General features: G+C 33.5%; 2 protein-coding genes across 5 annotated transcripts; one reads left to right on the top strand and one right to left on the bottom strand.

The window, feature by feature from the left end:
• The first annotated feature begins 5,658 nt into the window (after positions 1 to 5,658).
• On the top strand, positions 5,659 to 8,906 carry LOC127248552 (50S ribosomal protein L28, chloroplastic). The gene is made up of 2 exons (XM_051270943.1): positions 5,659 to 5,940; positions 8,455 to 8,906. The coding sequence occupies exons 1-2, from the start codon at positions 5,730 to 5,732 to the stop codon at positions 8,685 to 8,687; spliced, it is 444 nt and encodes a 147-aa protein (XP_051126900.1). The 5' UTR covers positions 5,659 to 5,729; the 3' UTR covers positions 8,688 to 8,906.
• Positions 8,668 to 12,867, bottom strand: LOC127248530 (protein NPGR2-like). Of its 4 annotated transcripts, none has more exons than XM_051270906.1 (7): positions 12,667 to 12,867; positions 12,315 to 12,561; positions 11,280 to 11,563; positions 10,910 to 11,162; positions 9,596 to 10,809; positions 9,368 to 9,536; positions 8,668 to 9,268 (listed from the first exon to the last, which is right to left on the bottom strand). In XM_051270906.1, exons 3-7 carry the CDS (start codon positions 11,535 to 11,537, stop codon positions 8,949 to 8,951), a joined length of 2,214 nt encoding a protein of 737 aa, XP_051126863.1. In that variant the 5' UTR covers positions 11,538 to 11,563; positions 12,315 to 12,561; positions 12,667 to 12,867; the 3' UTR covers positions 8,668 to 8,948. The 4 variants fall into 4 exon arrangements, with proteins under 4 accessions (XP_051126863.1, XP_051126888.1, XP_051126872.1 ...); XM_051270931.1 differs by having other exon boundaries at positions 9,368 to 9,524; positions 12,667 to 12,864; XM_051270915.1 differs by having other exon boundaries at positions 12,315 to 12,867.
• Between the last annotated feature and the right edge of the window lie 7,805 nt (positions 12,868 to 20,672).

The raw sequence follows: 20,672 nt of genomic DNA, 5'->3' as shown, positions 1-20,672 counted from the left end.
AGCACAATCATAATAATAAAAAAATATTAATAATAATAAAAATATTATAATAAAATTTTCTGCAACAGTTTTAGAGCAGAACTACGTAATGATTATACCTATAGAAATGGGTACATAATTGCAATACTATTATGAAAATAGTAAATAAATAAATACATTATTATTATTTGTAGGATAACTTTCTAAAAAGTATGATAATAATTTCAGGAAAGTACAATAATAATTATAAAATAGCACAACTATTAACTTTTAAAAGTACAAAAATAAAATACTCCTGGGTTAAAAAAAATTTAGAGAGCACTGTCTCTGTTAACTTAGAGCAATGTTTCTATTCACATAAAGACTTCCACTGATAAATAGCATTAGCTCTATTGACAGAGAGCATTGTTTCTTTTATCAAATAGCTATCAACAAAAAAACTTGTTGAAAATCACTGACTCTTTCAAATATAACACTACATAATCATCTCTATTTGATAGTTTTGAAAAATCATAATCTAACCTAATTTAATTATTTAAGTTAACAAGAATCAATTTATATCAAAATTTTTAGAACGGCTGGGATCTAATGATGATATCAAAAAATATTATTGGATTATTATTAGCATATTGTTATACTGAGGGTGATGTATTAATTTCTTATAATCGGTATTAAAAAAATATTCCAAATATAATTTTACAAAATTCAACTCATCATTCTTTATTGCAATAACATTCAAAATAAATTTCTAAAAGAATGGAAATTTAAACATATTTTTCACACATTAAACAAAACAATAATAATAATAATAATAATAAAAAAGACATACTCTGTCCGTCTCACATGAAATTATACCATTTTCTTTTTTGGTTGTCCCACCTTAAATGATCTATTTCTATTTTTAGTAAAATTTATCAAATCAAAACATAACTAACAATAAGCATTAAAATTAATTATCTTATTCTATTATTAATGTAAAATATTTTATTTTTAATATATAAATAAACAAATCCACCCAAACCCACAATATGATTAAAACAAATAATTAAATTATAAAAATTCTAACAGCTTTGCAATTAATTTTTTCTTCCCAACAAAAGCCCTAATTGACATATATTTAGAAGTAATATATTATATTTATGATAGTTATCTTATTTAAGAGATTTATAGGATTCTTGTCTTATTAGACGATTTGTATATTATTATAAATATGTACATATTCTTATGATTGAAACAGAGAATTTCAGTTTCATATTCTAACACGGTATCAAAGTCGAATTCTCTCCGAGTACATCCATGACCCATTATATTTCATATATATTTTGATATTTTATTAATGTATCTGCTACTATTCACAGTCATGCTTGGTCATGCTTTTATTTATATGTCGTCTCTGTCTCTACTACTCTACTGACATAGTCTACTTTCGACTCTAACGCTGTTGAGAGTCTTGTTTTCGACTCTAACTCTATTGAGAGCGAATGAGTCATGTTTCCGACTCTAGCTCTGTTGAGAGCGAATGAGTCATGTTTCCGACTCTAGCTCTGTTGTGAGCGAGCAAGTCTTGTTTCCGACTCTAACTCTATAGAGTGAGCGAGTCCTGTTTCCGACTCTAGTTCCGTTGTGAGCGAGCAAGTCTTGTTTCCAACTTTAACGATGTTTAGTGTTTTGCTTCCGACTTTGATTTAGTGGAAGGCTACACCACCTTCAGTCAATCTTGGCGAATTCAAATTCGTACATGGAAGATCTCGGCTATATCTTTTTCGGTCACTTCTGACAAACTCAAGTTTGTTCGATCATATCTTGAGTTTGAGGAGGAGTGTTAAAATATATTTAGAAGCAATATATTATATGTATGGTAGTTATCTAATTTAAGAGATTTATAGAATTCTTGTCTTATTTAGACGATTTGTATATTATTATAAATATGTATGTATTCTTATGATTGAAATAGAGAAATTCAGTTTTATATTCTAACAGACTTCGGAATTCTTATTCCTTCATAACAAAAGCCGTAGTCGACTTTGCCCATGGATTCTAACCTCCCCCCCCACCAAATCTGATTTTTTATGGATCTTGGTCAGTCACCGTCACCTTGTTGCCGAGGATGTTGAAGGGAGGAGCAATCGACTTCGATTCCGAGACCATCGGATTGTCTCTTCCATCGGTGGTTTCGACGGTTGAGTATGTTTGTTTGAGGGATTTTGTGGGATATACTGCTTGTATGAGATATACTTTTTTGTATCATGAGTCATTGTTATATGTTGGTACCTTTCGTTGCATACTTGCATTAGATGAATATGAGGATATGCTACTATGCAATATATATAAAGTTTAAATAACTATATTCTAATTGAGATGGTAGTAGTTCTACACAGTTTGGTGGTTGCCTTTAGGTTAGAATATAATGTCATTGGTTCATTTGTGTGACTATAATGAGCTTTAATAAGATCTGAATATTCTTATCAAATATTGCATTACAAAAACAAAGACTGAGTCACATGCGTATCCACGTATCATATGCACGGTATGAAATTTACAAAATATTATACTTCTACGTTCCCAAAAAAGTCATTGTTTGCTTACTCAAGAAAGAGATATCATTGAGAAAGAAGAGATGATTGCATCTTAAACTTCAAATCCAAGTCTGGACAGCAATAGCATAACATAGTTTTATTTTCCTTTGTCCATGAGGTATGTGAGACAATTAATTACCAAATACTTGGTCACATTCAGGTGTCTAGGTAAAGCATCTTGCCTAATAAGTGCATCCTTCTTCATATGTGGAATTTTTTTTTTTTTCTCCACTCATTATTTCAATCATGCACCCTTATAAGCTCAAAAAAACTTTGTTTAGTTTTTCTGCTATCAATTTTTTAAAACATAACACCACTGCATTCACTAGCTCATCCACGTTAGTGCAATCCTTTTCAATTTGAATACTTTGTATAGCCCTAAACCATCCAAGGTCGTTGATTTAAGAGCACTTGTGTGTGCTCTTAAGGCTCCACTTGAAATCAACCTCCAAACAATACTTTGCATTGCTTTATTTTCAAATTTTGTTTATAGAATTCAACTTCCTAAATTTTAGTTCAATTAAATTTAAAGTTCCAGATTAGTTTTGCTTTATATTTTGTTCGTGTAGTTTAGTATTATTTGATTTTTTATCGCATTAGTCTTAGTTCAAAATTGTTTATCGTAGTAGCTTTCATTTCGGACCTCTTGTATTCCAATTCATCACCCGTGAGACGTAACTCGTATGTTTTTTTGAGAAGGCAGCATAACCCATTTAAATTCGATTCCGACAGACCCAAGTCAATTAGGCTGTTGACATGGATTTTTGTGATAATAAAGTCGGAAAACCGTTTCAACCACCATATTGATAGACCTATACCGAGTAGGCCATCTGTTTCGAACTTTAGTGACAATAATATTACATTAAAAAATCATGCCAAAACAAAAATTAAAAAATAAATAAGAAACGTTTGTTTTGTTTTATTTCGTTTGGCTTTGAATTTGGATTTGTGATTTCAATTTTGATTTAAAAAATATTTTAATTGATATTTTATAGCTAAAGAAAATAATAGCGTATCTGTTAGCTAAAATTATATTATTATTTATTTTTTGGTAGCCTCTAAAATTTATAGCAAACTTTTACATTATATAATTTTTAAATAATGATAGAGAATAATAAAAACTTTTCAAACCATAATATATAAATAATTTTGCCAACTTTTAAGAGACTAAAGTTAAAAGCTAATACGTAATTTTCAAACTATGATTTATAAGGAATTTTGCTTTGAAGGCGCTAAATTTAGAAGTTAAAATGAGTGGCGGACAAAAATAAGGTTTGTTTGGTTTTATTTGAAATAAAATATTGCTTGAAATTTTATTCAAGAGGTTGACAGCTTTTAAGAAGCTTTTAACTTATTGAACTGTTTTTAGCTATTTCATCGGTAAATTAGCTTTTTGAAAGAGCTTTTTGGATCAAAAAACCTAATTTTTGAAAAGCTCGAAAGAGTTTTTTCATTTTAATTTTGGTTGTTTCTTATTTACCCTTAAAACTTAATTATTTATTTTATACATATAAATATATTTTTATAGCAGTATTTATTAATTATTTTTAATATATTTAATTTATTATATTATTGTTGATGCGTTTTTTCAACAATAAAAAGTAAAATTCGAAAATAGAGGAATATTCCCGAATTTGATAGATGAATGTCTGAAATTAGAAACTTCTAAACACTGTAGAATAAAATAAAGACTGGAAAATAAAGTGGTGATCCCCAAAAACGATATTTTTGAATTTGATGTCGATTGAAGATGTCATTTCTATACAGTACAGAATCTTTAAATAACCCCTTGAAGATACGGTTCGAACCGCTATCCGGTCGGTTACCATAACCGCTGTTAACTCCCCAAAAAATTCTCTTCTATCGACACGTATGAGAACCGTCTTGTCACGTCCGACTTTAAAAACCGCTCGCCAGTCGAAACTACCCCCACTACCAGAAACTGCATTTTACCCGACCTATAGGATAACTACTTTTAATACCTAACCTTCTTATGCCCGACCCTTGGAATTTGTCCCGACTAGGTCCGACTTCTCTATCCGAACTATTTGGTCCCGACCAGATCCAATCTTATCACCCGTCCGACTTTCTTAAATCCGACCCTCGGACTTTGTCCTGACTAGGTCCGACTTTGACGTCCGAACTATTTGGTCCTGACCAGGTCCAATCTCCTCATCCGTCCGACCTTGGGGATTTACCCGACCAGGTTTGATCAGACTCAAAACTCATCCGACCCGGTTACTGCAATCATATTTGGACTTTCAAAAAGCCCATTAGACATTTCGAATGACCTAATCTTGACAGGTCCATTTCTTAAAAACCTATCAATTATTTTGTACTCAACAATTATATTTTTATTTTTATAAATTTAAAATAATTACTATTATTAATTATTACATATAAATTATTTTATTTATAAAATATATATATTTTTAAAACTAAATCAAATAGAAAAAACAAAAGTTATTAATTTATTTATATATATTAAAACAATAATTAACGTAATAAAAAAATATATACGAAAGATTTATTATTTTATATTTTACATAATTTCAATAAAGAATTATTATTTTTAGTAAAAATAATTTTATCAGATCTAAATAATAAAAATAAAAATAAATATTTTATAATATTTTTATAATTTTTAATGATTAATAACAAAAATTCTCATAAATTTCAAACCAAAATGAACAAAATTAAATATTTTAAAAAATAATATATCTTATTAATAGTTATTTTATGTATAAACAGTTAATATCAAAGTTATAAGCTATAAGCTAATTGATAAATGCACCCTTAATGTATTATAAATAAAATCTAAAAGAATAAAAGTTAAAACTCAGTTTAAGATAGAATTGATTTTTAATATGTATATTCATGTTCAAATAATTATATAAAAATAAAAAATATATTATTTTAAATTAAATATTTAATTTTTTATTTTACTCTTTAATTTGTTAAAAGATATTTTATATATTATTTTTAGAAAATCATAATTTAAAAGTAATATTGGAATAACAGAATTTAAACTTTACACAAATATATATTTGTATATTAAAATAAAATCGCTTCCATTATCCTCTCCAATTTCCCCTCAAATACCCGCCTTACCTTTTCCTACAATTTAAGTATATGAAAGCAAAAGCAGGTGTAGAAAATCCTGAATTGTGAGAAATGGCGACGATTGCAGCCTCACTCGGACCAACCATGGCGGGAGTAGCAGTAAAATCCCAAAACTTGTGCAGGTTCTCGACGATTAAGAGTTCCGAAATTGGTTCCGTTGCGTCCCAGTTGAGTGGAATCAAGATATCCTCGGTCCAATTTCAGAAGAGAGCCGGTCTTCCTCTCTCTACGCATCTGAGGCCTTCTCTTCAACCTGTTGCTCGTAATCTTCTTACCCTTTTATTAACAGCTTTGATGTTTCCGGTTATATTTATGACCTATGGAGATAATGATTTGAAGGTGAATGGGCTAAATTTCTTGTTAGACCCACTTGCGAGAGCTTTTGGGTTAATTGTAGAATGGGGTGCCCGGTACAAGGTTTGCGAGAGGATTTACTGTATATTTGTTGGTGTTGTTACTTTGTGCAAATGTTGCTGCGCTTCCTTGAGCAACGATATGTAGAAAAAAAGACTTAAAAGAGTCTAAGGTACAGATAAGCTGGGCAACACGATAAAGATCAAGTCGATACTCTCCCCTGATCAAAGAAATTGTCTTGTTTCTGTGCCAGCTTTATTTAGTAGTTTGGCACTTTGAGACTGGTTTCATCATCCCTATTGAAAGAAGTCAGTACAGCTACTTATCTACTATTTTTATTACAGTTTATACACACTACAGCCATCTTCATAGCTTGAATGGCATACTAGAATGTGGAAAAATTGGCAATGCTGTCAAATGGTAGGTTTGATTGCTTAGAAAATTTACTTTTCTAAATCTCTTTGATAAGATAATCAAAATGATATTGTTCGTAAATATTTTATGGATCTGAATAATCACACTAGAGTTTCAACGAATCTACAGTGGAATCTCATTTATTCTAGTTCAGGTGAATGTGAAATACTACTTGCAAATTTGACTCATTACTAGTTTTGATGAAATGTAACAAAAAAATGGTAGCAAGTGATGGATATGGATATGGTTAGCATAATTTTGTTTGATGCTAATGCTGATTTAGGCATAAAGTGTGAATGCGCATTTGTTGTATTTCCCTGGGTGAATAATACTGGCACATATTAGCAAATCTGCTTGAATGATCATGATTGCCTGAAAGAATGTGAAATGCTTTTCACTGGGATGTTTCTTGATTGATTATGCATCTATTACTTGAAATCTACTAAATTTTGAGCCGGTCTTTTGTGATGTATAATGAGTTGTTATAAGATGAAAGTGGTGAACTATTAAGGCTACTTCATAGGGATGTGAAAAATGCAAAAAGGACTGCTGCTAGGGAAAGTTATGTTAGAGCTAAGCCTGTTAGGATAAAGATCCAGTTTGTTCTTTAATAATATGCTGCAAGGAAAAAGTAAACAAACAAACTCGATGACTTATGATAATTTGTGTGATGGAAGTCTTTTGGAGCTAAATTTTGATGCTTACTAGAATTCCTTTAAGGTTAAATATCTTTCATAATGAATTGTAGTTACCTGGATTTAGGATGAATAGGCAAAAGGCAATTGGTCATTCCGGTTTGTTGGGTTGGAATTTGGAGAATACTATCCTTGTAGGGCTTGAACAGATTACTATGTATAATTTTTTGGATATAAACTTTTATAATGGTCCTGCCTGGCTGATCAACATGGGAAAACAATGGGAATTATTGAGGTGATGCTCAAGTGGATCGACAAGTGGTTTCCGACATCTTGGTAGCACTATGATCTCCTGCCCACATCTAGGTCAACTGATGCTAGTGCTGCTGCAGCTATTATTCAGTGGACTCTTGATATCCATTAGAAGGTGGTGCTGCCCGTTGCACCAGATTTGACATTTCCACTGGATACTGGTTACCGGAAATGCCGTCCTGCATGCCAAAAGTGTCGGGGAAACAAAGCTGCTGTTAGCAACTGCTGGAACAGGAGAAGCAGGATCTGTTGCAGCCAGGAGTAGGTGCTGAAGACACTGAAATTGCTGTAGGTAAGGTGCTGCTTGGGGATTGTCATTACCTGCTTAGTCATAAGCCTAGCACCACTATGACAAGAACAGAGAGCCATAAATGAGAACCAGAAACGACTGGTGGCAGAACTGGAAGCAGCCAAACACCACCACCTGCTTGGGGAGGACTGTTACGAAAGAATACTAGCCCTGAGCCTAGGATTAGTTGCATAGAATGTTTACATATACGAGGCGTGATAGTTGGACGAATACATCAAGAATTAAGAAAGTTTGAAATATAATAGGAGACGTTAGACTTGAAGACTTGGTAGAAATGTGGAACTACGCTTGAGTATGGTAATTGTTCATTATGAATCATAGTAGCTTGCTTGTTTTCTTGTGTTTTGGAATGCTTTTGGCGTTTTGTAGTTGAAAATTTTAGAATGGAAAATAATAGCTGATTTTGATATTTTGTACAGAGTTTAGGGGTTGAAAGTGATGTTTTAATGCTTTATTTACTTGGAATTTGGTTTCAGGTTCTTTATTATACAAATGCAATTCATGATTTTCTATAAAACTCTATTTTTTCTAACAAAACATATCTAAAAAATTATTTAAACAAAAAAACCAAAGCTAAACCTCCAGTAAATAGACAGATAAGTTTTCCTGTAGATCAACCAGTTTGAAAAGAGGAGAAGGGTGTCAAGTGAACTAGCGGTGTCAGGTGTCATGTGTTGGTGTTCTTTTATATATTAATCCTTCCAATTTAACTTTTGAATTGAGTTGTCTCACATTATGTTGTTTTTTTCAGGTAGAGTATGCCCCTTCACTGGAAAGAAGTCAAACAAAGCAAATGCAGTTTCTCACTCGAACCACAAGACAACGAGACGACAGTTTGTGAACCTGCAGTACAAGCGGATATGGTGGGAAGCTGGGAAGCGCTATGTCAAATTGCGTCTATCGACGAAAGCTATGAAGACCATTGAGAAGAATGGACTTGATGCAGTTGCTAAGAAAGCCGGAATCGATCTCAACAAGAAATAAATTTCAAACTGTGCATCTCCTTACACTAGCAGATGTTTTCTTCATTGCCATTTTGCAGCTTTCTTCTTTGAGAATTCCTTGTTTCTACATGTTGACATTGTTTATTCTCATGTCAAAATATGTATGACGATGCTTGGAATAGGAGATCGAATGCGATCTTTGTGACTAAAAAAGCTTTCATGGCAGGCATTAATGACTAGAAAATACAATTGACATTGATTTTATGTTGCAATCCTGTATGTGATGATGTTGCAGACCTCTTCATCTAAAAGGCTCCACCGGCTCGGATTCTTGAAGCAGTGTTGCAGCCTCAAAGCATTCGGCTGCCTCCATTGCCAGGGCACTACTGCCTTCGCTTTTGTACAGCAGGCCAAGGTTGTACCAGGCAGCCGAGTTTGTCCTGTCAAGCCGCAATGCATCAGTCAGAAAGCTCTTAACCACTGGCATCGACTGGTTGCTGATTTGTCTCAGGACAGCCGCAGTTGATATCAAACTCGGGACATGATTGGGGTCCATGTCCAGCGCCTTCTCAAACGACTTTAGAGCTTCTTTGTGCAGACCTTTAGCTTCCAAGAGCAAACCTATGAGGTACAAGTATTTTATTTCTAGGAATGTTAGTCCTTTATCATGTCGGAGTTTCAAGATTTTCCCCGCACAGAAACGCAAAATGTGCTTGGTACCTGCAGAATGTAGCCTTGAAGCTGAGTGAGGATTGATTGCTTCCGACTTCGAAAGGCATATCTCGGCATCATGATACTGAGACAAGCTAGTATAGACCTTCACCAGATCGTGCCATGTCTCCAGCTCCGTACTACTCACATCGTTGCTCTTCTTACCCTGCAACCAAAACTGCATAGTTAGTGATACATCAACACATATTATATCTCATGGTAGCACGCATCGCCTACTTTTATGGGCTTCTTTTGCAGTCGGAAACTCTTTCTCCGGACTTGATGAATTGCAAGAAGTTTTGTATATGTGTCGATCGCATCCTTCAGATTTCCCTGAGCAATCTGCAGTTTTGCCTTGGTGCGCAGCAACTCGCCTTGTTCCCATTTCCCGGATTCATCAAGCGCAGCATCGATCATGTTCTCAGCATCCACATACCGTCTCTGGGCAGACAAGATTCGAGCAAGAAGAATCCAGCTCTCCACATTACATCCGGCTTCCAGTTTCAACAACCTCTTGGCGTGATGGAGAGCTGAGTCCAGCTTCCTCTGCTCAGCGTTCTCCAGACTTAGCGAATATAATATGCTGGGATTCCTCCCATCGCTCATCTCCTCAGCAGTTTCGAGTGCCTCCAGCGCCTGGGATTGCCTCAAGATCCGCTGGGAATTGGACCCGGTGCTCCGAGATTGGGCAGACAGCGAAACCCCTAGCAAGTAGTTTGCATAGCTAGTCCTATGGTAACATGTTTCCGATCGAGCACACAGCTTGCGGATATAGCTCAAACCTTCCTCAAGAGAGCCCGAATCCTCTGCACAAATCTTTGAAGCAAGTAATAGTTCGAAGCCATTGTCACGATTCTCTCGATTATTCAAAATGTTCCTCAACAAATTCAGAGAAACCATGTCATCACCTTCGGCATGGTAACAAAGGGAAAGAGATGTGTACTTATCCTTGCTCTCAAGGGTGTCGGGAGCTAGCTCTTCGATCTGGCCAGCAAGGGACCTGCACTCGCTGCCTACAGATAGAGCAAACCCGAGATGATCCAAGATCGAAGGATCCCATTCAATTCTCTCTAGCGTAATGTTTTTGAGAATTAGTAGCAACAAGAGAATAGCTTCTTCGACATTGTTCTTGGGCACAAATGAACCCTCCCTCTGCAACCGGAGATTCGGTGGGCTTGCATCATGACCGCTATAAAGAAGAAAAATAGCAAAATCTTTTTCGATTTTGGATCTGGTTTCTGTGTCGAGATTCCACTGGTAAAGTAGCGCCCGTCTGTAGGCGAGGATGGCTTCTTGGGGAGCATAGGAAAGGTTCCATAACTCGGGTAGTAGCTCCACAGCCTTACTCAGCGTATCCATCAGTTTACAATCGGATGCAAAGTTTTCGGGCAAGCCGTCCGGTATAGCAGTTTCAAATGTATCCAATATTACTTTACATGATTGAGCAGCTTCTGCAAAATCACGAGCAACAAAGGTTCAGCTACTATCGAAAATGTCTTACAAGTAGTAATAAAAGCATTCAGCCTAGAAAACACAAATGCAATGGAATACCTGTGTACCTTCCGAGAGCCTGCAGTGATTTTACTTTGAGAAATATGGCTTCGATGAGCAAACTAACTGCATGCATTGACATTTGAGGGACATTGTCGCTTTGAGAATGACGTCTGGGAAGTTCGCATCTTCTAACCACGGAGATCTTTATTCTTGGAATCACTGCAGCAATGTCAATCCCTTCGAAAACGCGAAGTGCAGCTTCCACGTTGCCTTTTTGGTACTCGAGCCGCCCCAACAATGCTCTCGCTTCCTAAAAAGTTTTATCACTAAGCTAAAAACTCCTGATTTTCTTCTCTAGATCATTGAATATGCATTCTACACAGACACTAGTGCATACAAGAACAGCAATAAGTCGAGAGTCGCCAACCTCATAATTCAAGAATCCACTTTCACGAAGGGATGATTCTGCCTCTTCAATGTTGCTGGTGTCGACCTTTGTCTCAACCTCCCCCGCTCGGGAGGAATATCCGCTCGCAGAATAGTCGCGCGTCGCAAGAGACTCGGATGAAGCTATTTTTTCGTCCGCTAATATTTGCTCCCCGGAACAAATGCATTTCATCATGGTATTCCTCAACTTCAAACTCAAGCTAATCTTTTGTCTGTACAACCAATGTTTAATGCTCATCCCGACACATCACAGTTATTGCATCCCTAACAAATCAATCAAAATATGCATTAAATCTTCGAATTGGATTCCAAAACTAACCGTCAAGACATTCTCCAACTCTCGGAGTTTGAAAAATTAGAGGAACATTACATACTCTACAGTCTACAAGGACAAAGAACATTGCATCGTCACAAACATCCTCCAATTTATTTTCTTTCAAAATTAGCCAGATTTCATGCTCTACGGTTTCCTTTTAAAAAAACAAAAGACTGGCATCCTTCATGGCGCATTGATCAAAGAATTCCAACCAATGCATCATCATATTCATCATCAATTTAAACAAAGAATATATATATATATGTATAATCAAAATCAAAGCAATAATGCTGACTCTTGAAACACAATTCAATGGTAAAAAAAGACTTCCACATTACCTCTTCAAGAACAAAACCTCATCAAGAACTTGGGAAAACCCAGTTCACATGTACACGGAACGATATCAAATCCTCAGCAAGAAACAATTCACATAGGGAGAAATTCACCAAACATCCAGGTAGATTTAGCACCAGACAAAAGAAACTCAAACACCAAGTCAAAAGAATACAACTTTTGACAGATAAAAAGGGTGGGGAGTTGAAAAGAAGAGAGAGAGAAAGAGGGAGAGGAACCCATCATATCATTATTGTGAAAACAACAATGGATTAAAAAAAAAAAAAAAATTGTAATTAAAGTCGCAGATATTTACATAAAACTAAGAACAATAGTAGCAACAAGATTAATGATTAAAGAAAGGACCTTTAGCTGGGTGAAAGGCATGGGCAGTGCCCACAACACACAAAATTCCATCAAACAACCCATTTTACCACACCATCTGATCCCGCATTAAAGTCCTTCTCTTGGGGGAGAATTTAACCCTAGAATCCAAAGCAACAATAAGGACTCTGTCCCTTTCCCTTTCCCTTTACCTCTTCCTACAAAGGATTTCTTTCAGAAAGAAATATTCCAGCTAGCAGTCAGTCTATTCTTCTTGGGGCTTTCCTAACTGCGTATTGCAGAGGGAAAAGGCTCAAAAGTCAGAGAGATTGGAAAAGGGTAGGGAAAATCTGCCTACAAGCATTAAATAATATGTTGACATCTAACTAGGGACCTGAGCTGAGCTGAGTCTTCTTCGTCATCACTCCAGAAGAGGCCAAAGCGGGAGAATTTGGCTTAAATGATGGATGTTTTTTTTATGGGATTTGTTTACTCAAAGAATGGAAACGGTACTGGGATTTGATGCCCGGTTTTAAATATTGGATGAATTCGCTGAATCTTGGAATTGGAAGTGGTAGTTTTGCGAGAGAGGGACGAGTACGACAATCGCAGCAGTAGCAACTGTGGTCCTGGACTGCCTTAGTATTTACTGCTGTCCATGTTTTTGTACTTTTATAAGAATAAAATTTAATTTTTAAACTTAGTAACTAATTCGTCTTGGTCATATGATCCATTTGATTAGAGGTATTGTATTTGTATAGTTAGGATGTGTTTGATTGGGGGATTGGATTGGATTTACATTATTCATCCAATTTTTTTTTTTCAAAAATATCAAATCAAATACCTATTTTTTATTTTTTATATTATTTTAAAAATTAATTTTACATTCAAAATATCACCTCAACACCTATTTATATCACATCATATAATTATTTGAAATTTAAAATTTTTACTATTCAAATCTCAACTCAAAATTCAAACTCCCAAACAAACACACCCTTAGTATAAATTAATAAACTATTATAATAAACTATAATATTATTTTATTATTTTTTAATGAAAAGTATTTTAGGTATTTTAAAAATACTTTTTTATTATATTTTAATAAAATATATTGAATATGAATACAATTTTATAGATAATGAAATTTTATATAATATAAATAAAAAATATATTTATTTATTTATTTATTACTTTAAAATTAATTTTATAAAAAATAAAAATATTTGAAAATATATAAAAATATTTATTTATTGACATGAGAAATAAAAATAAAAAGATTTTGAATATATTAGTTAGTCATGTAGATAAATTAAAGTACTTCTTCTTCAACAATTTAAAGTACTCACTCCATTGGTCATATTTAGCTTATTTAGATTTAACACCGAAATTTAAAAATAAATAAATAAATAAATATTTCATTCAAAAGTAAAAATAAAAAATAAAAATAAAATAATTACAAATTTTTTTAAAAATTTAGTTAGTAATTAAAGAAAATAAAAAGAGAGAATATAATAAAATCACTGACATTTGCTATAAATATAAATAAATGTTAAATTAAGAATAATACTAATTGAATATTGATTTTATTTTATTTTTTACTTTTTCAAATATAGTAATATAGTAAATTTAACGGACAAATAAAAAAGAAAAGTGAAAATAAATTTGATGGACCGATAAAATATTAAAAAATAATTTCTAATTTTTGGGAATCTGCAGGTGGTAACCGAAAGTGAAAAAAATAATAATTCTATTTTAAAAATATAGGATATATGAGATGAACAAAAATAAAAAATATTGTAAGATAAGGGGGACAAAGAGAATAATATTTTATTTTATAACATGGGAATCTGAAGCCCCTGCCCGAAAGTGCGCACGGGGTAAACCTTGGGCTGAACCTAATACCCTGCAAATAGAAATGTGTACAATGATTTAGACATTTTTGTTGCATAAATTTCTTTATCGGATTGTATTTTATATATAAATTAATTTTATAGATGTAATAATATATATATAATTTAGTTAAAAATTTAAAAGATATTTTGAAATCAATGTCTAATTATTTTTACTATAATAGAAATCATATACTTTTAAATTAGACGTACGAAAATAATAAAATTGATATTGTTAGTTGAAACGTAAAAAATACTTCATTCGTCCCACCGCAATTGACTTCATTTTCATTTTCGTCTGTTCCATAACAATTGACATATTTATATATTTTCGGTAAAACTTACAAAATTAAAACATACTTAACAAATACATAAATCAATATAATTAACTACATAACATATAACATCGTACATGTAGGACCTACTTAAAAAACCCTTTTTATTTATATGGCTCTCATCAACAAAATAAATATTTTTATTTACATTTAAAGCTCCACATGTTTTATAAAATTAATTTATATTAATTATAAGTAAATAAAAGTATATTTTTATTTACTTCTTTTATATAAAATTTTATTTTTTACAAAATAATATTCATATTACATATATTTTTATTTGCGATATAATTTTGAAAATATTTAAATACATAATTTATTTTTTAAAAAAATAGTATATATTAAATTTATTTTAAAACCATCAATATTATTAAATAAATAAATAATTATATCATTATTCACTATTATTAACTAATTAAATATTATTTTCTTAAATGCCGCATCCCTAATAAAAAGTATCAACTATGTTGAGACGGAGGGAATATTAAATAAAAATTTATAAAAATAATTGAATATATTTTATAAATAGAATATGGAAAATAAAATTTAAATATGTTTTATAAATAGAATATGAAAAATATTTTTTATAAGTAACTAAAATAATAAAATAAAATATTTCTTGTGAATAGCAAGAATAATTATTTTAATTTTGATTTTAATTTTTTAATTAATTAATGTATATATATATATATATATTGTTAAAGTTGTATAGGAGAGTAAACCAAACTGAAATGAAGGTAAATATAATAATATTTATGTCAAATAATGTTATTTTAACTAACGAGCTAAATTATAGTGTGATTAATTTCTTGTTGTATTGAGTTTGATTTTTTATTGATTCATTTGAAGGCATGTCAGTTACATCGATATATTGAAGTACCACTCCCGGAGAATGCAAGTGAGGATCAGAAGACTAAGGATACTAGATGTTATCACAAATTCACCAATAAGTTATATGTCTATCTTCGGAAAAATTTCAATGGCCAATATGGCAAAAGAGACTTGGGATATTTTTGGTAAGACTTACAAAAATATCAATAGAGTTTAACAAAATAATTTGATGACGTTGAAAATGAAATTTGAGTTGATGACGATGGACAAGATTGAATCTTATTTTTCTCGTTTGTCAAATCTAAAAAATGAGATGGTCTTAAATGCATATGATCTTCCAGTCGGGTCATTTGTCGAAAAGGTTCTCAATACACTACATATGCAATTTGATCATGTGATAGTTGTAATTCAGAAACAAAAGATCTAGACAATTTAAGTATTGAAAATTTGCAAGGATTTCTTATTTTACATTAGCAAAAAATAAATAGGAAGCAGGGAGATTACTCTGAACAAAAAGTGGAAAAAACACTGCAGTTACAATTAACACCATATTCTCAAGAAGTCACACGAATCAAATCAAATGAAATTTTACTACAACTAGCATGCTACCAACAATAGAGGTAAAACGGTGCAAGTCAATTCAGGATGTGACAGATGTAACATTTTACTTCTAAAAGTGGAATTAGTAGAGGGAGAAGTGATTTAAACAGAGGAAGCAATGAAGTGGTGCAGAAAATTCAATTTTACAATTGTGAAAATTTGGTTACAAAAAAAGTCAAAATATTGGTATATAGAGAATTCAAAAAGAAATTTTTAGGTTGGAGTTTCTAATAATACTTTCCAAGAGCATAATGGAGAATTCAAAAAGAAATTTTCAGGTTGGAATTACTAATGATAGTTTTCAAGAGCATGAAACAACGAAAGTATTGTTCTAGCATCTAACATTATTGATATGACTGAAGAACATAAGTGGTACTTGGATACAGACTGTAGTAATCATATGTCTGATAAAAGAGAATTATTTGTTGATCTTGGCAAATCTGGGTGTGCTAAGTCAAGTTTGGAAATGACGCTATGTTATTCATCCGTGAAAGAGGAAAGATCCTTATCAACTTGAAAAATGGGCTAGAAGATTTTTTTATGATGTCTATTATGTTCTTGGACTTTATCATAACCTACTGAGTGTTGGACAACTATCAGAGAGGAAATATGTGATTCACATTTATGAGGCTGTTTGTAGCATCTCCAATAAAAAACTTGGCTTCATTGCTATGGCTTCAATGACTTCAAACCATCTATATCCATTGAAATTGAATGCTGGAAATTGTACTCTTTTGATTATTTTCATTAATGATGATAATTGGTTGTGATATATGCGTTTGAGCATTTGAATTTTAGAAGCTTGCAATTTCTTGCTAAAGCAAGCATGGCCTGCGGATTGCCTAACATTCAAAATCCATAGAGAGTTTGTGACATATGTGCTCTGGAAAATCAACACTGGGATACCTTTCAAATTGGAAAATTTCGGAGAGTGAAAGGTCCTCTGAAACTTATTTATTAAGACTTGTGCACAGTGGAGGTTTCTTCTAATGGTTGTTGTAAGTACTTTATTACTTTTATTGACGACTCTAGTAGAAAAACTTGGGTGTATTTTTTAAAGCAAAAGTGGGATGTGTATAAGAAATTAAAAAGCTTTAAAATCTTCGTGGAGAAAGAAAATGGATGCCAAATTAAAATTTTAAGGACGGATAAATGCCAAGAATACTTACTATGTGACAATTTTCTTAAGAAAAATGGTATACAACATATGTTGACTACCAGATATATTCCTCAACAAAATTGAGTAGCCGAGAGAAAAAATCGCACTATTATGACTATGATCAGGTGCATGTTGAAATTGAAATGTATGCCAAATTATTTTTACGGAGAGGCTGCAACTTGTCTAATGTATTTATTGAATAAATGTCTTACTCTAAGTCTTCTTGGTAACACTCCATAAGAAGTTTGGTGTGATACCCCCGAAGTTGGGCTGGTGCTTGACCAACTCTCATGTATGGATGATCTAGTGCTAGTCCATCCGAGTTTGAATAGAGATAAGTGGATCTACTCATGTCAACAATGTGCACATTCCTTTCCGGGAGCCATACTGAAAGAACGTTAGAGTTAAGCGTGCTTGTCCTAAAGTAATTTGAGGATGGATGACCCACTGAAAAGTCTCACAGGGTGCACTTGAGTGAGAACAAAGCACATTGGAGGATCCGCGTTGACCTGTGGGGCCATTTTAATACCGATACGCCTGGCCAACATGAGTTGCGGTCTAGGTGTCATAGTTGGTATCAGATCCGACCTGCGATAGCCTGCTGTCATTGACTTGATTGTTGAAGGCCCTAACGGTTGATAGGACGTTGCATTCTAAAGTAGTGGAGGATGTGATACCTTCTGAGTTGGGTCACTGCTAGGCCAATTCCCTTATATGGATGAGTCAGTGCTAGGTTATCCAAGTTCAAATAATGATTAAGTGGATTGAATAGACTACTTATGTAAAAAATATGAATATTTTTTTTCGAAAGTCCTAATGAAAGAACTCTAGAGATTAAGTGGATTTAATAGACTACTTATATAAAAAAATATGCACATTCCTGACTAGCGTGACTTGCGGTCCGGGGTGTCACATTTGGAGTGGTAGAAAACCATTGATTGGACACCTCAAAGTCTTTGGTTGTATTGCATACTCTCACCTTCTTTTTCGGCTGAGAAAGAAACTTGATGATAAAGAGAAAAAATGTGTATTTATTGGGTTTAGTAATGGTTTCCAAACTTATTGATTGTACAATCATGTTACTCAAAAGGTGATAGTGAGTAGTGATGCAGTTTTCGATAAGAATGGTGTTTGGTTTGGGAATCCTTCGGATTAGTTTTGAATTATCAACCTGAACTTTCTATGCCTGACACTCCAACATCACTAGGTGAACAAGATTGTCAAATTGATTCAACTCGGCATCCATGATGCCATCGAAAACTCTCTGCTGCTCTATGAGATTATGTGATTACAACTGATGATGCTCTATGAGATGATAAATCCGTCAATCTTGCTTTATTTTCATATTTTGATCCTTTAGTTTATGAAGAAGCTTTATGTAATGAGGGTTTTGTGAAAGCAATATGTGAAGGAATTCACGCAATCGAAAGGAATGATAACTAGGAACTTACTTCACTTTCACCAAATAAACATACCATTAGAGGAAGTAGTTTATAAAACCAAGTATAAGCCTGTTGGAGATGTTGATAAATACAAGGTGAGAATTTCTATGAAGGGTTTTAAATAGCAGCTTGGCATTGATTATTTTTAAGTCTTTGCACTTTTTGCAAGAATTGACATGCTCTATTTGATTATCTCTCTTGCCACTCAAATAATTGGAAAATTCATGAAATGGATGTCAAGTCTGTCTTTCTGAAAGTTCTCAGTGAAGAGGTGTATGCTAAACAACCAACAAATTTGTTCAAAGAGATGATGAAGAAAAGGTATATAGGCTGAAAAAAGCTTTATATGAAATAAAACAGGCGCCGAGGGCTTGGTACACTAGAATTTATTTTTACTTTCTTGAGTGTGGTTTCCAAAGTTGTTAGAGAGGCTATGATAAAGAAATTTGAAATGACAGATTTGGGGCTCATGTCATACTTTATGGGACTAGAAGTTCTACAATCTAAAAATGACATTTTCTTATCTCAAAGGAAATATGCCAATGATATGTTGAAGAAGTTTAATGTGGATGTAGCCAAGCCATGTTTGACTCATATTGAAGATAAATTAAAGTTGATTAAAAAATGATCAGGTGAATATGTATATCCCACTTATTTTAAAGTTCTTGTTGGAAGCTTACGGTATTTGACAGCTACAATGCCGAACATCAACTTTGGTGTAGGTCTGGTTAGTAGATTTATGGAGTATCCACGTCAATTCCACTTAAAAGCAACTAAGAGGATATTAAGGTATGTTAAAAGTACTTGTTCTCAAGGAATGCTTTACCCAGTTGATGATTACATTTAATTACACAGATAGTGATTATGGAGGTGATATAGTTGAAAGAAAGAGCACTTCTAGATAAGCACATTTTCTTGGTGTTTAATGAAACAACTAGTAGTAGCAATCTCTACAGCAGAGGCTAAATACATAACGGCTTCAAATAGTGTTGCTCATGCTTTATAGTTGCATAACATGCTTAGTATGTTACAAAACAAGCAAGTTAATTGTACCAAGATCTACTGTGATGATAAATCTGGGATTGACTTATCTAGGAACCCGGTTTTTAATGTACATAGCAAACATATTGACATCATATATCACTTTATAGGTGAGTTAGGGAACCCGGTTTTTAATGGACATAGCAAACATATTGACATCAAATATCACTTTATACGAGAGTTAGTCAGTAATCAAGAGATTAAAGTAGTTTATTGCAGGTCCAAGGAACATGTGACATATATCTTTACAAAACCATTAAGATGAAGACTTTTGTGAAGTTGAGAGGATGTTAGGAATGTGAAAGTTTGAAGAGCTTGGTTTAAATGAGGCATTATAGGAGATTAAATGTGACACCCCGGTCCGCAAGTCACGCAAAACCGAGCTTGTTGGGATCGTAGACTGGCCCCACAGGACAACACGAGTCCTTCAAGCGCGTTTGTCCTCACTCACGCGCACTTTGAGATACTTCCCAGGTGATATGAGTAATCTATTCAATATATTTAATTACTATTCAATCTTGGATGGCCTGACACTGACTTATCTACAGGAGTTGGCCTCTGTGGGTATTGATAACTCCAAATAGGAGCATATTCTTAGCTTGACAAAACTGTGTATTACTCGAATTTTTGTATAAAAACCATCACAATGAATCATCAATGGCATACATTATTGATATATATCGCTTGGCATGATCCAGAATTCGTTGTTGAGATTATTAACGATTTTTGCCTTTTTAAGCGGTAGTCTGGTGCCAGAAAAGCTAAGGCAGATGCCACAAGCGACAGCCACCTTCGGTCGCAAGCGCCCAAAATACATCCTGAAAATACTAAGGCATGAGAGGCAAGCGGCAGCCTTCACCGCCCTCAAGCGACAGCCTCTCCCACTTGCAAGCGAGCCCAGACACCCACCGCTGCAGACTATCACCAGATTCCAGCAAAGTGTTCCAACTGCAGCGGTACAGCCATTCCATTTCCAGCCAGCACAAGCGAGCCTAGCTGCGCTGATGCCCTCCAGCCCTTCGGCAAGCGAGGAAGATCTGCCCCCCTACAATTCAGTGGGATCAAAGCAAGCGCCCTGGGAGTTATGGCCAGCAACTGCC

The sequence above is a fragment of the Andrographis paniculata genome, unplaced genomic scaffold, assembly GCF_009805555.1.
Source record: "Andrographis paniculata isolate CXL003 unplaced genomic scaffold, ASM980555v1 Contig11END, whole genome shotgun sequence".
In the NCBI taxonomy this organism is placed as follows: Eukaryota; Viridiplantae; Streptophyta; class Magnoliopsida; order Lamiales; family Acanthaceae; genus Andrographis; species Andrographis paniculata.
Note: the sequence above shows the minus strand (reverse complement) of the source record. Positions and strands in the feature narration are given on the sequence as shown.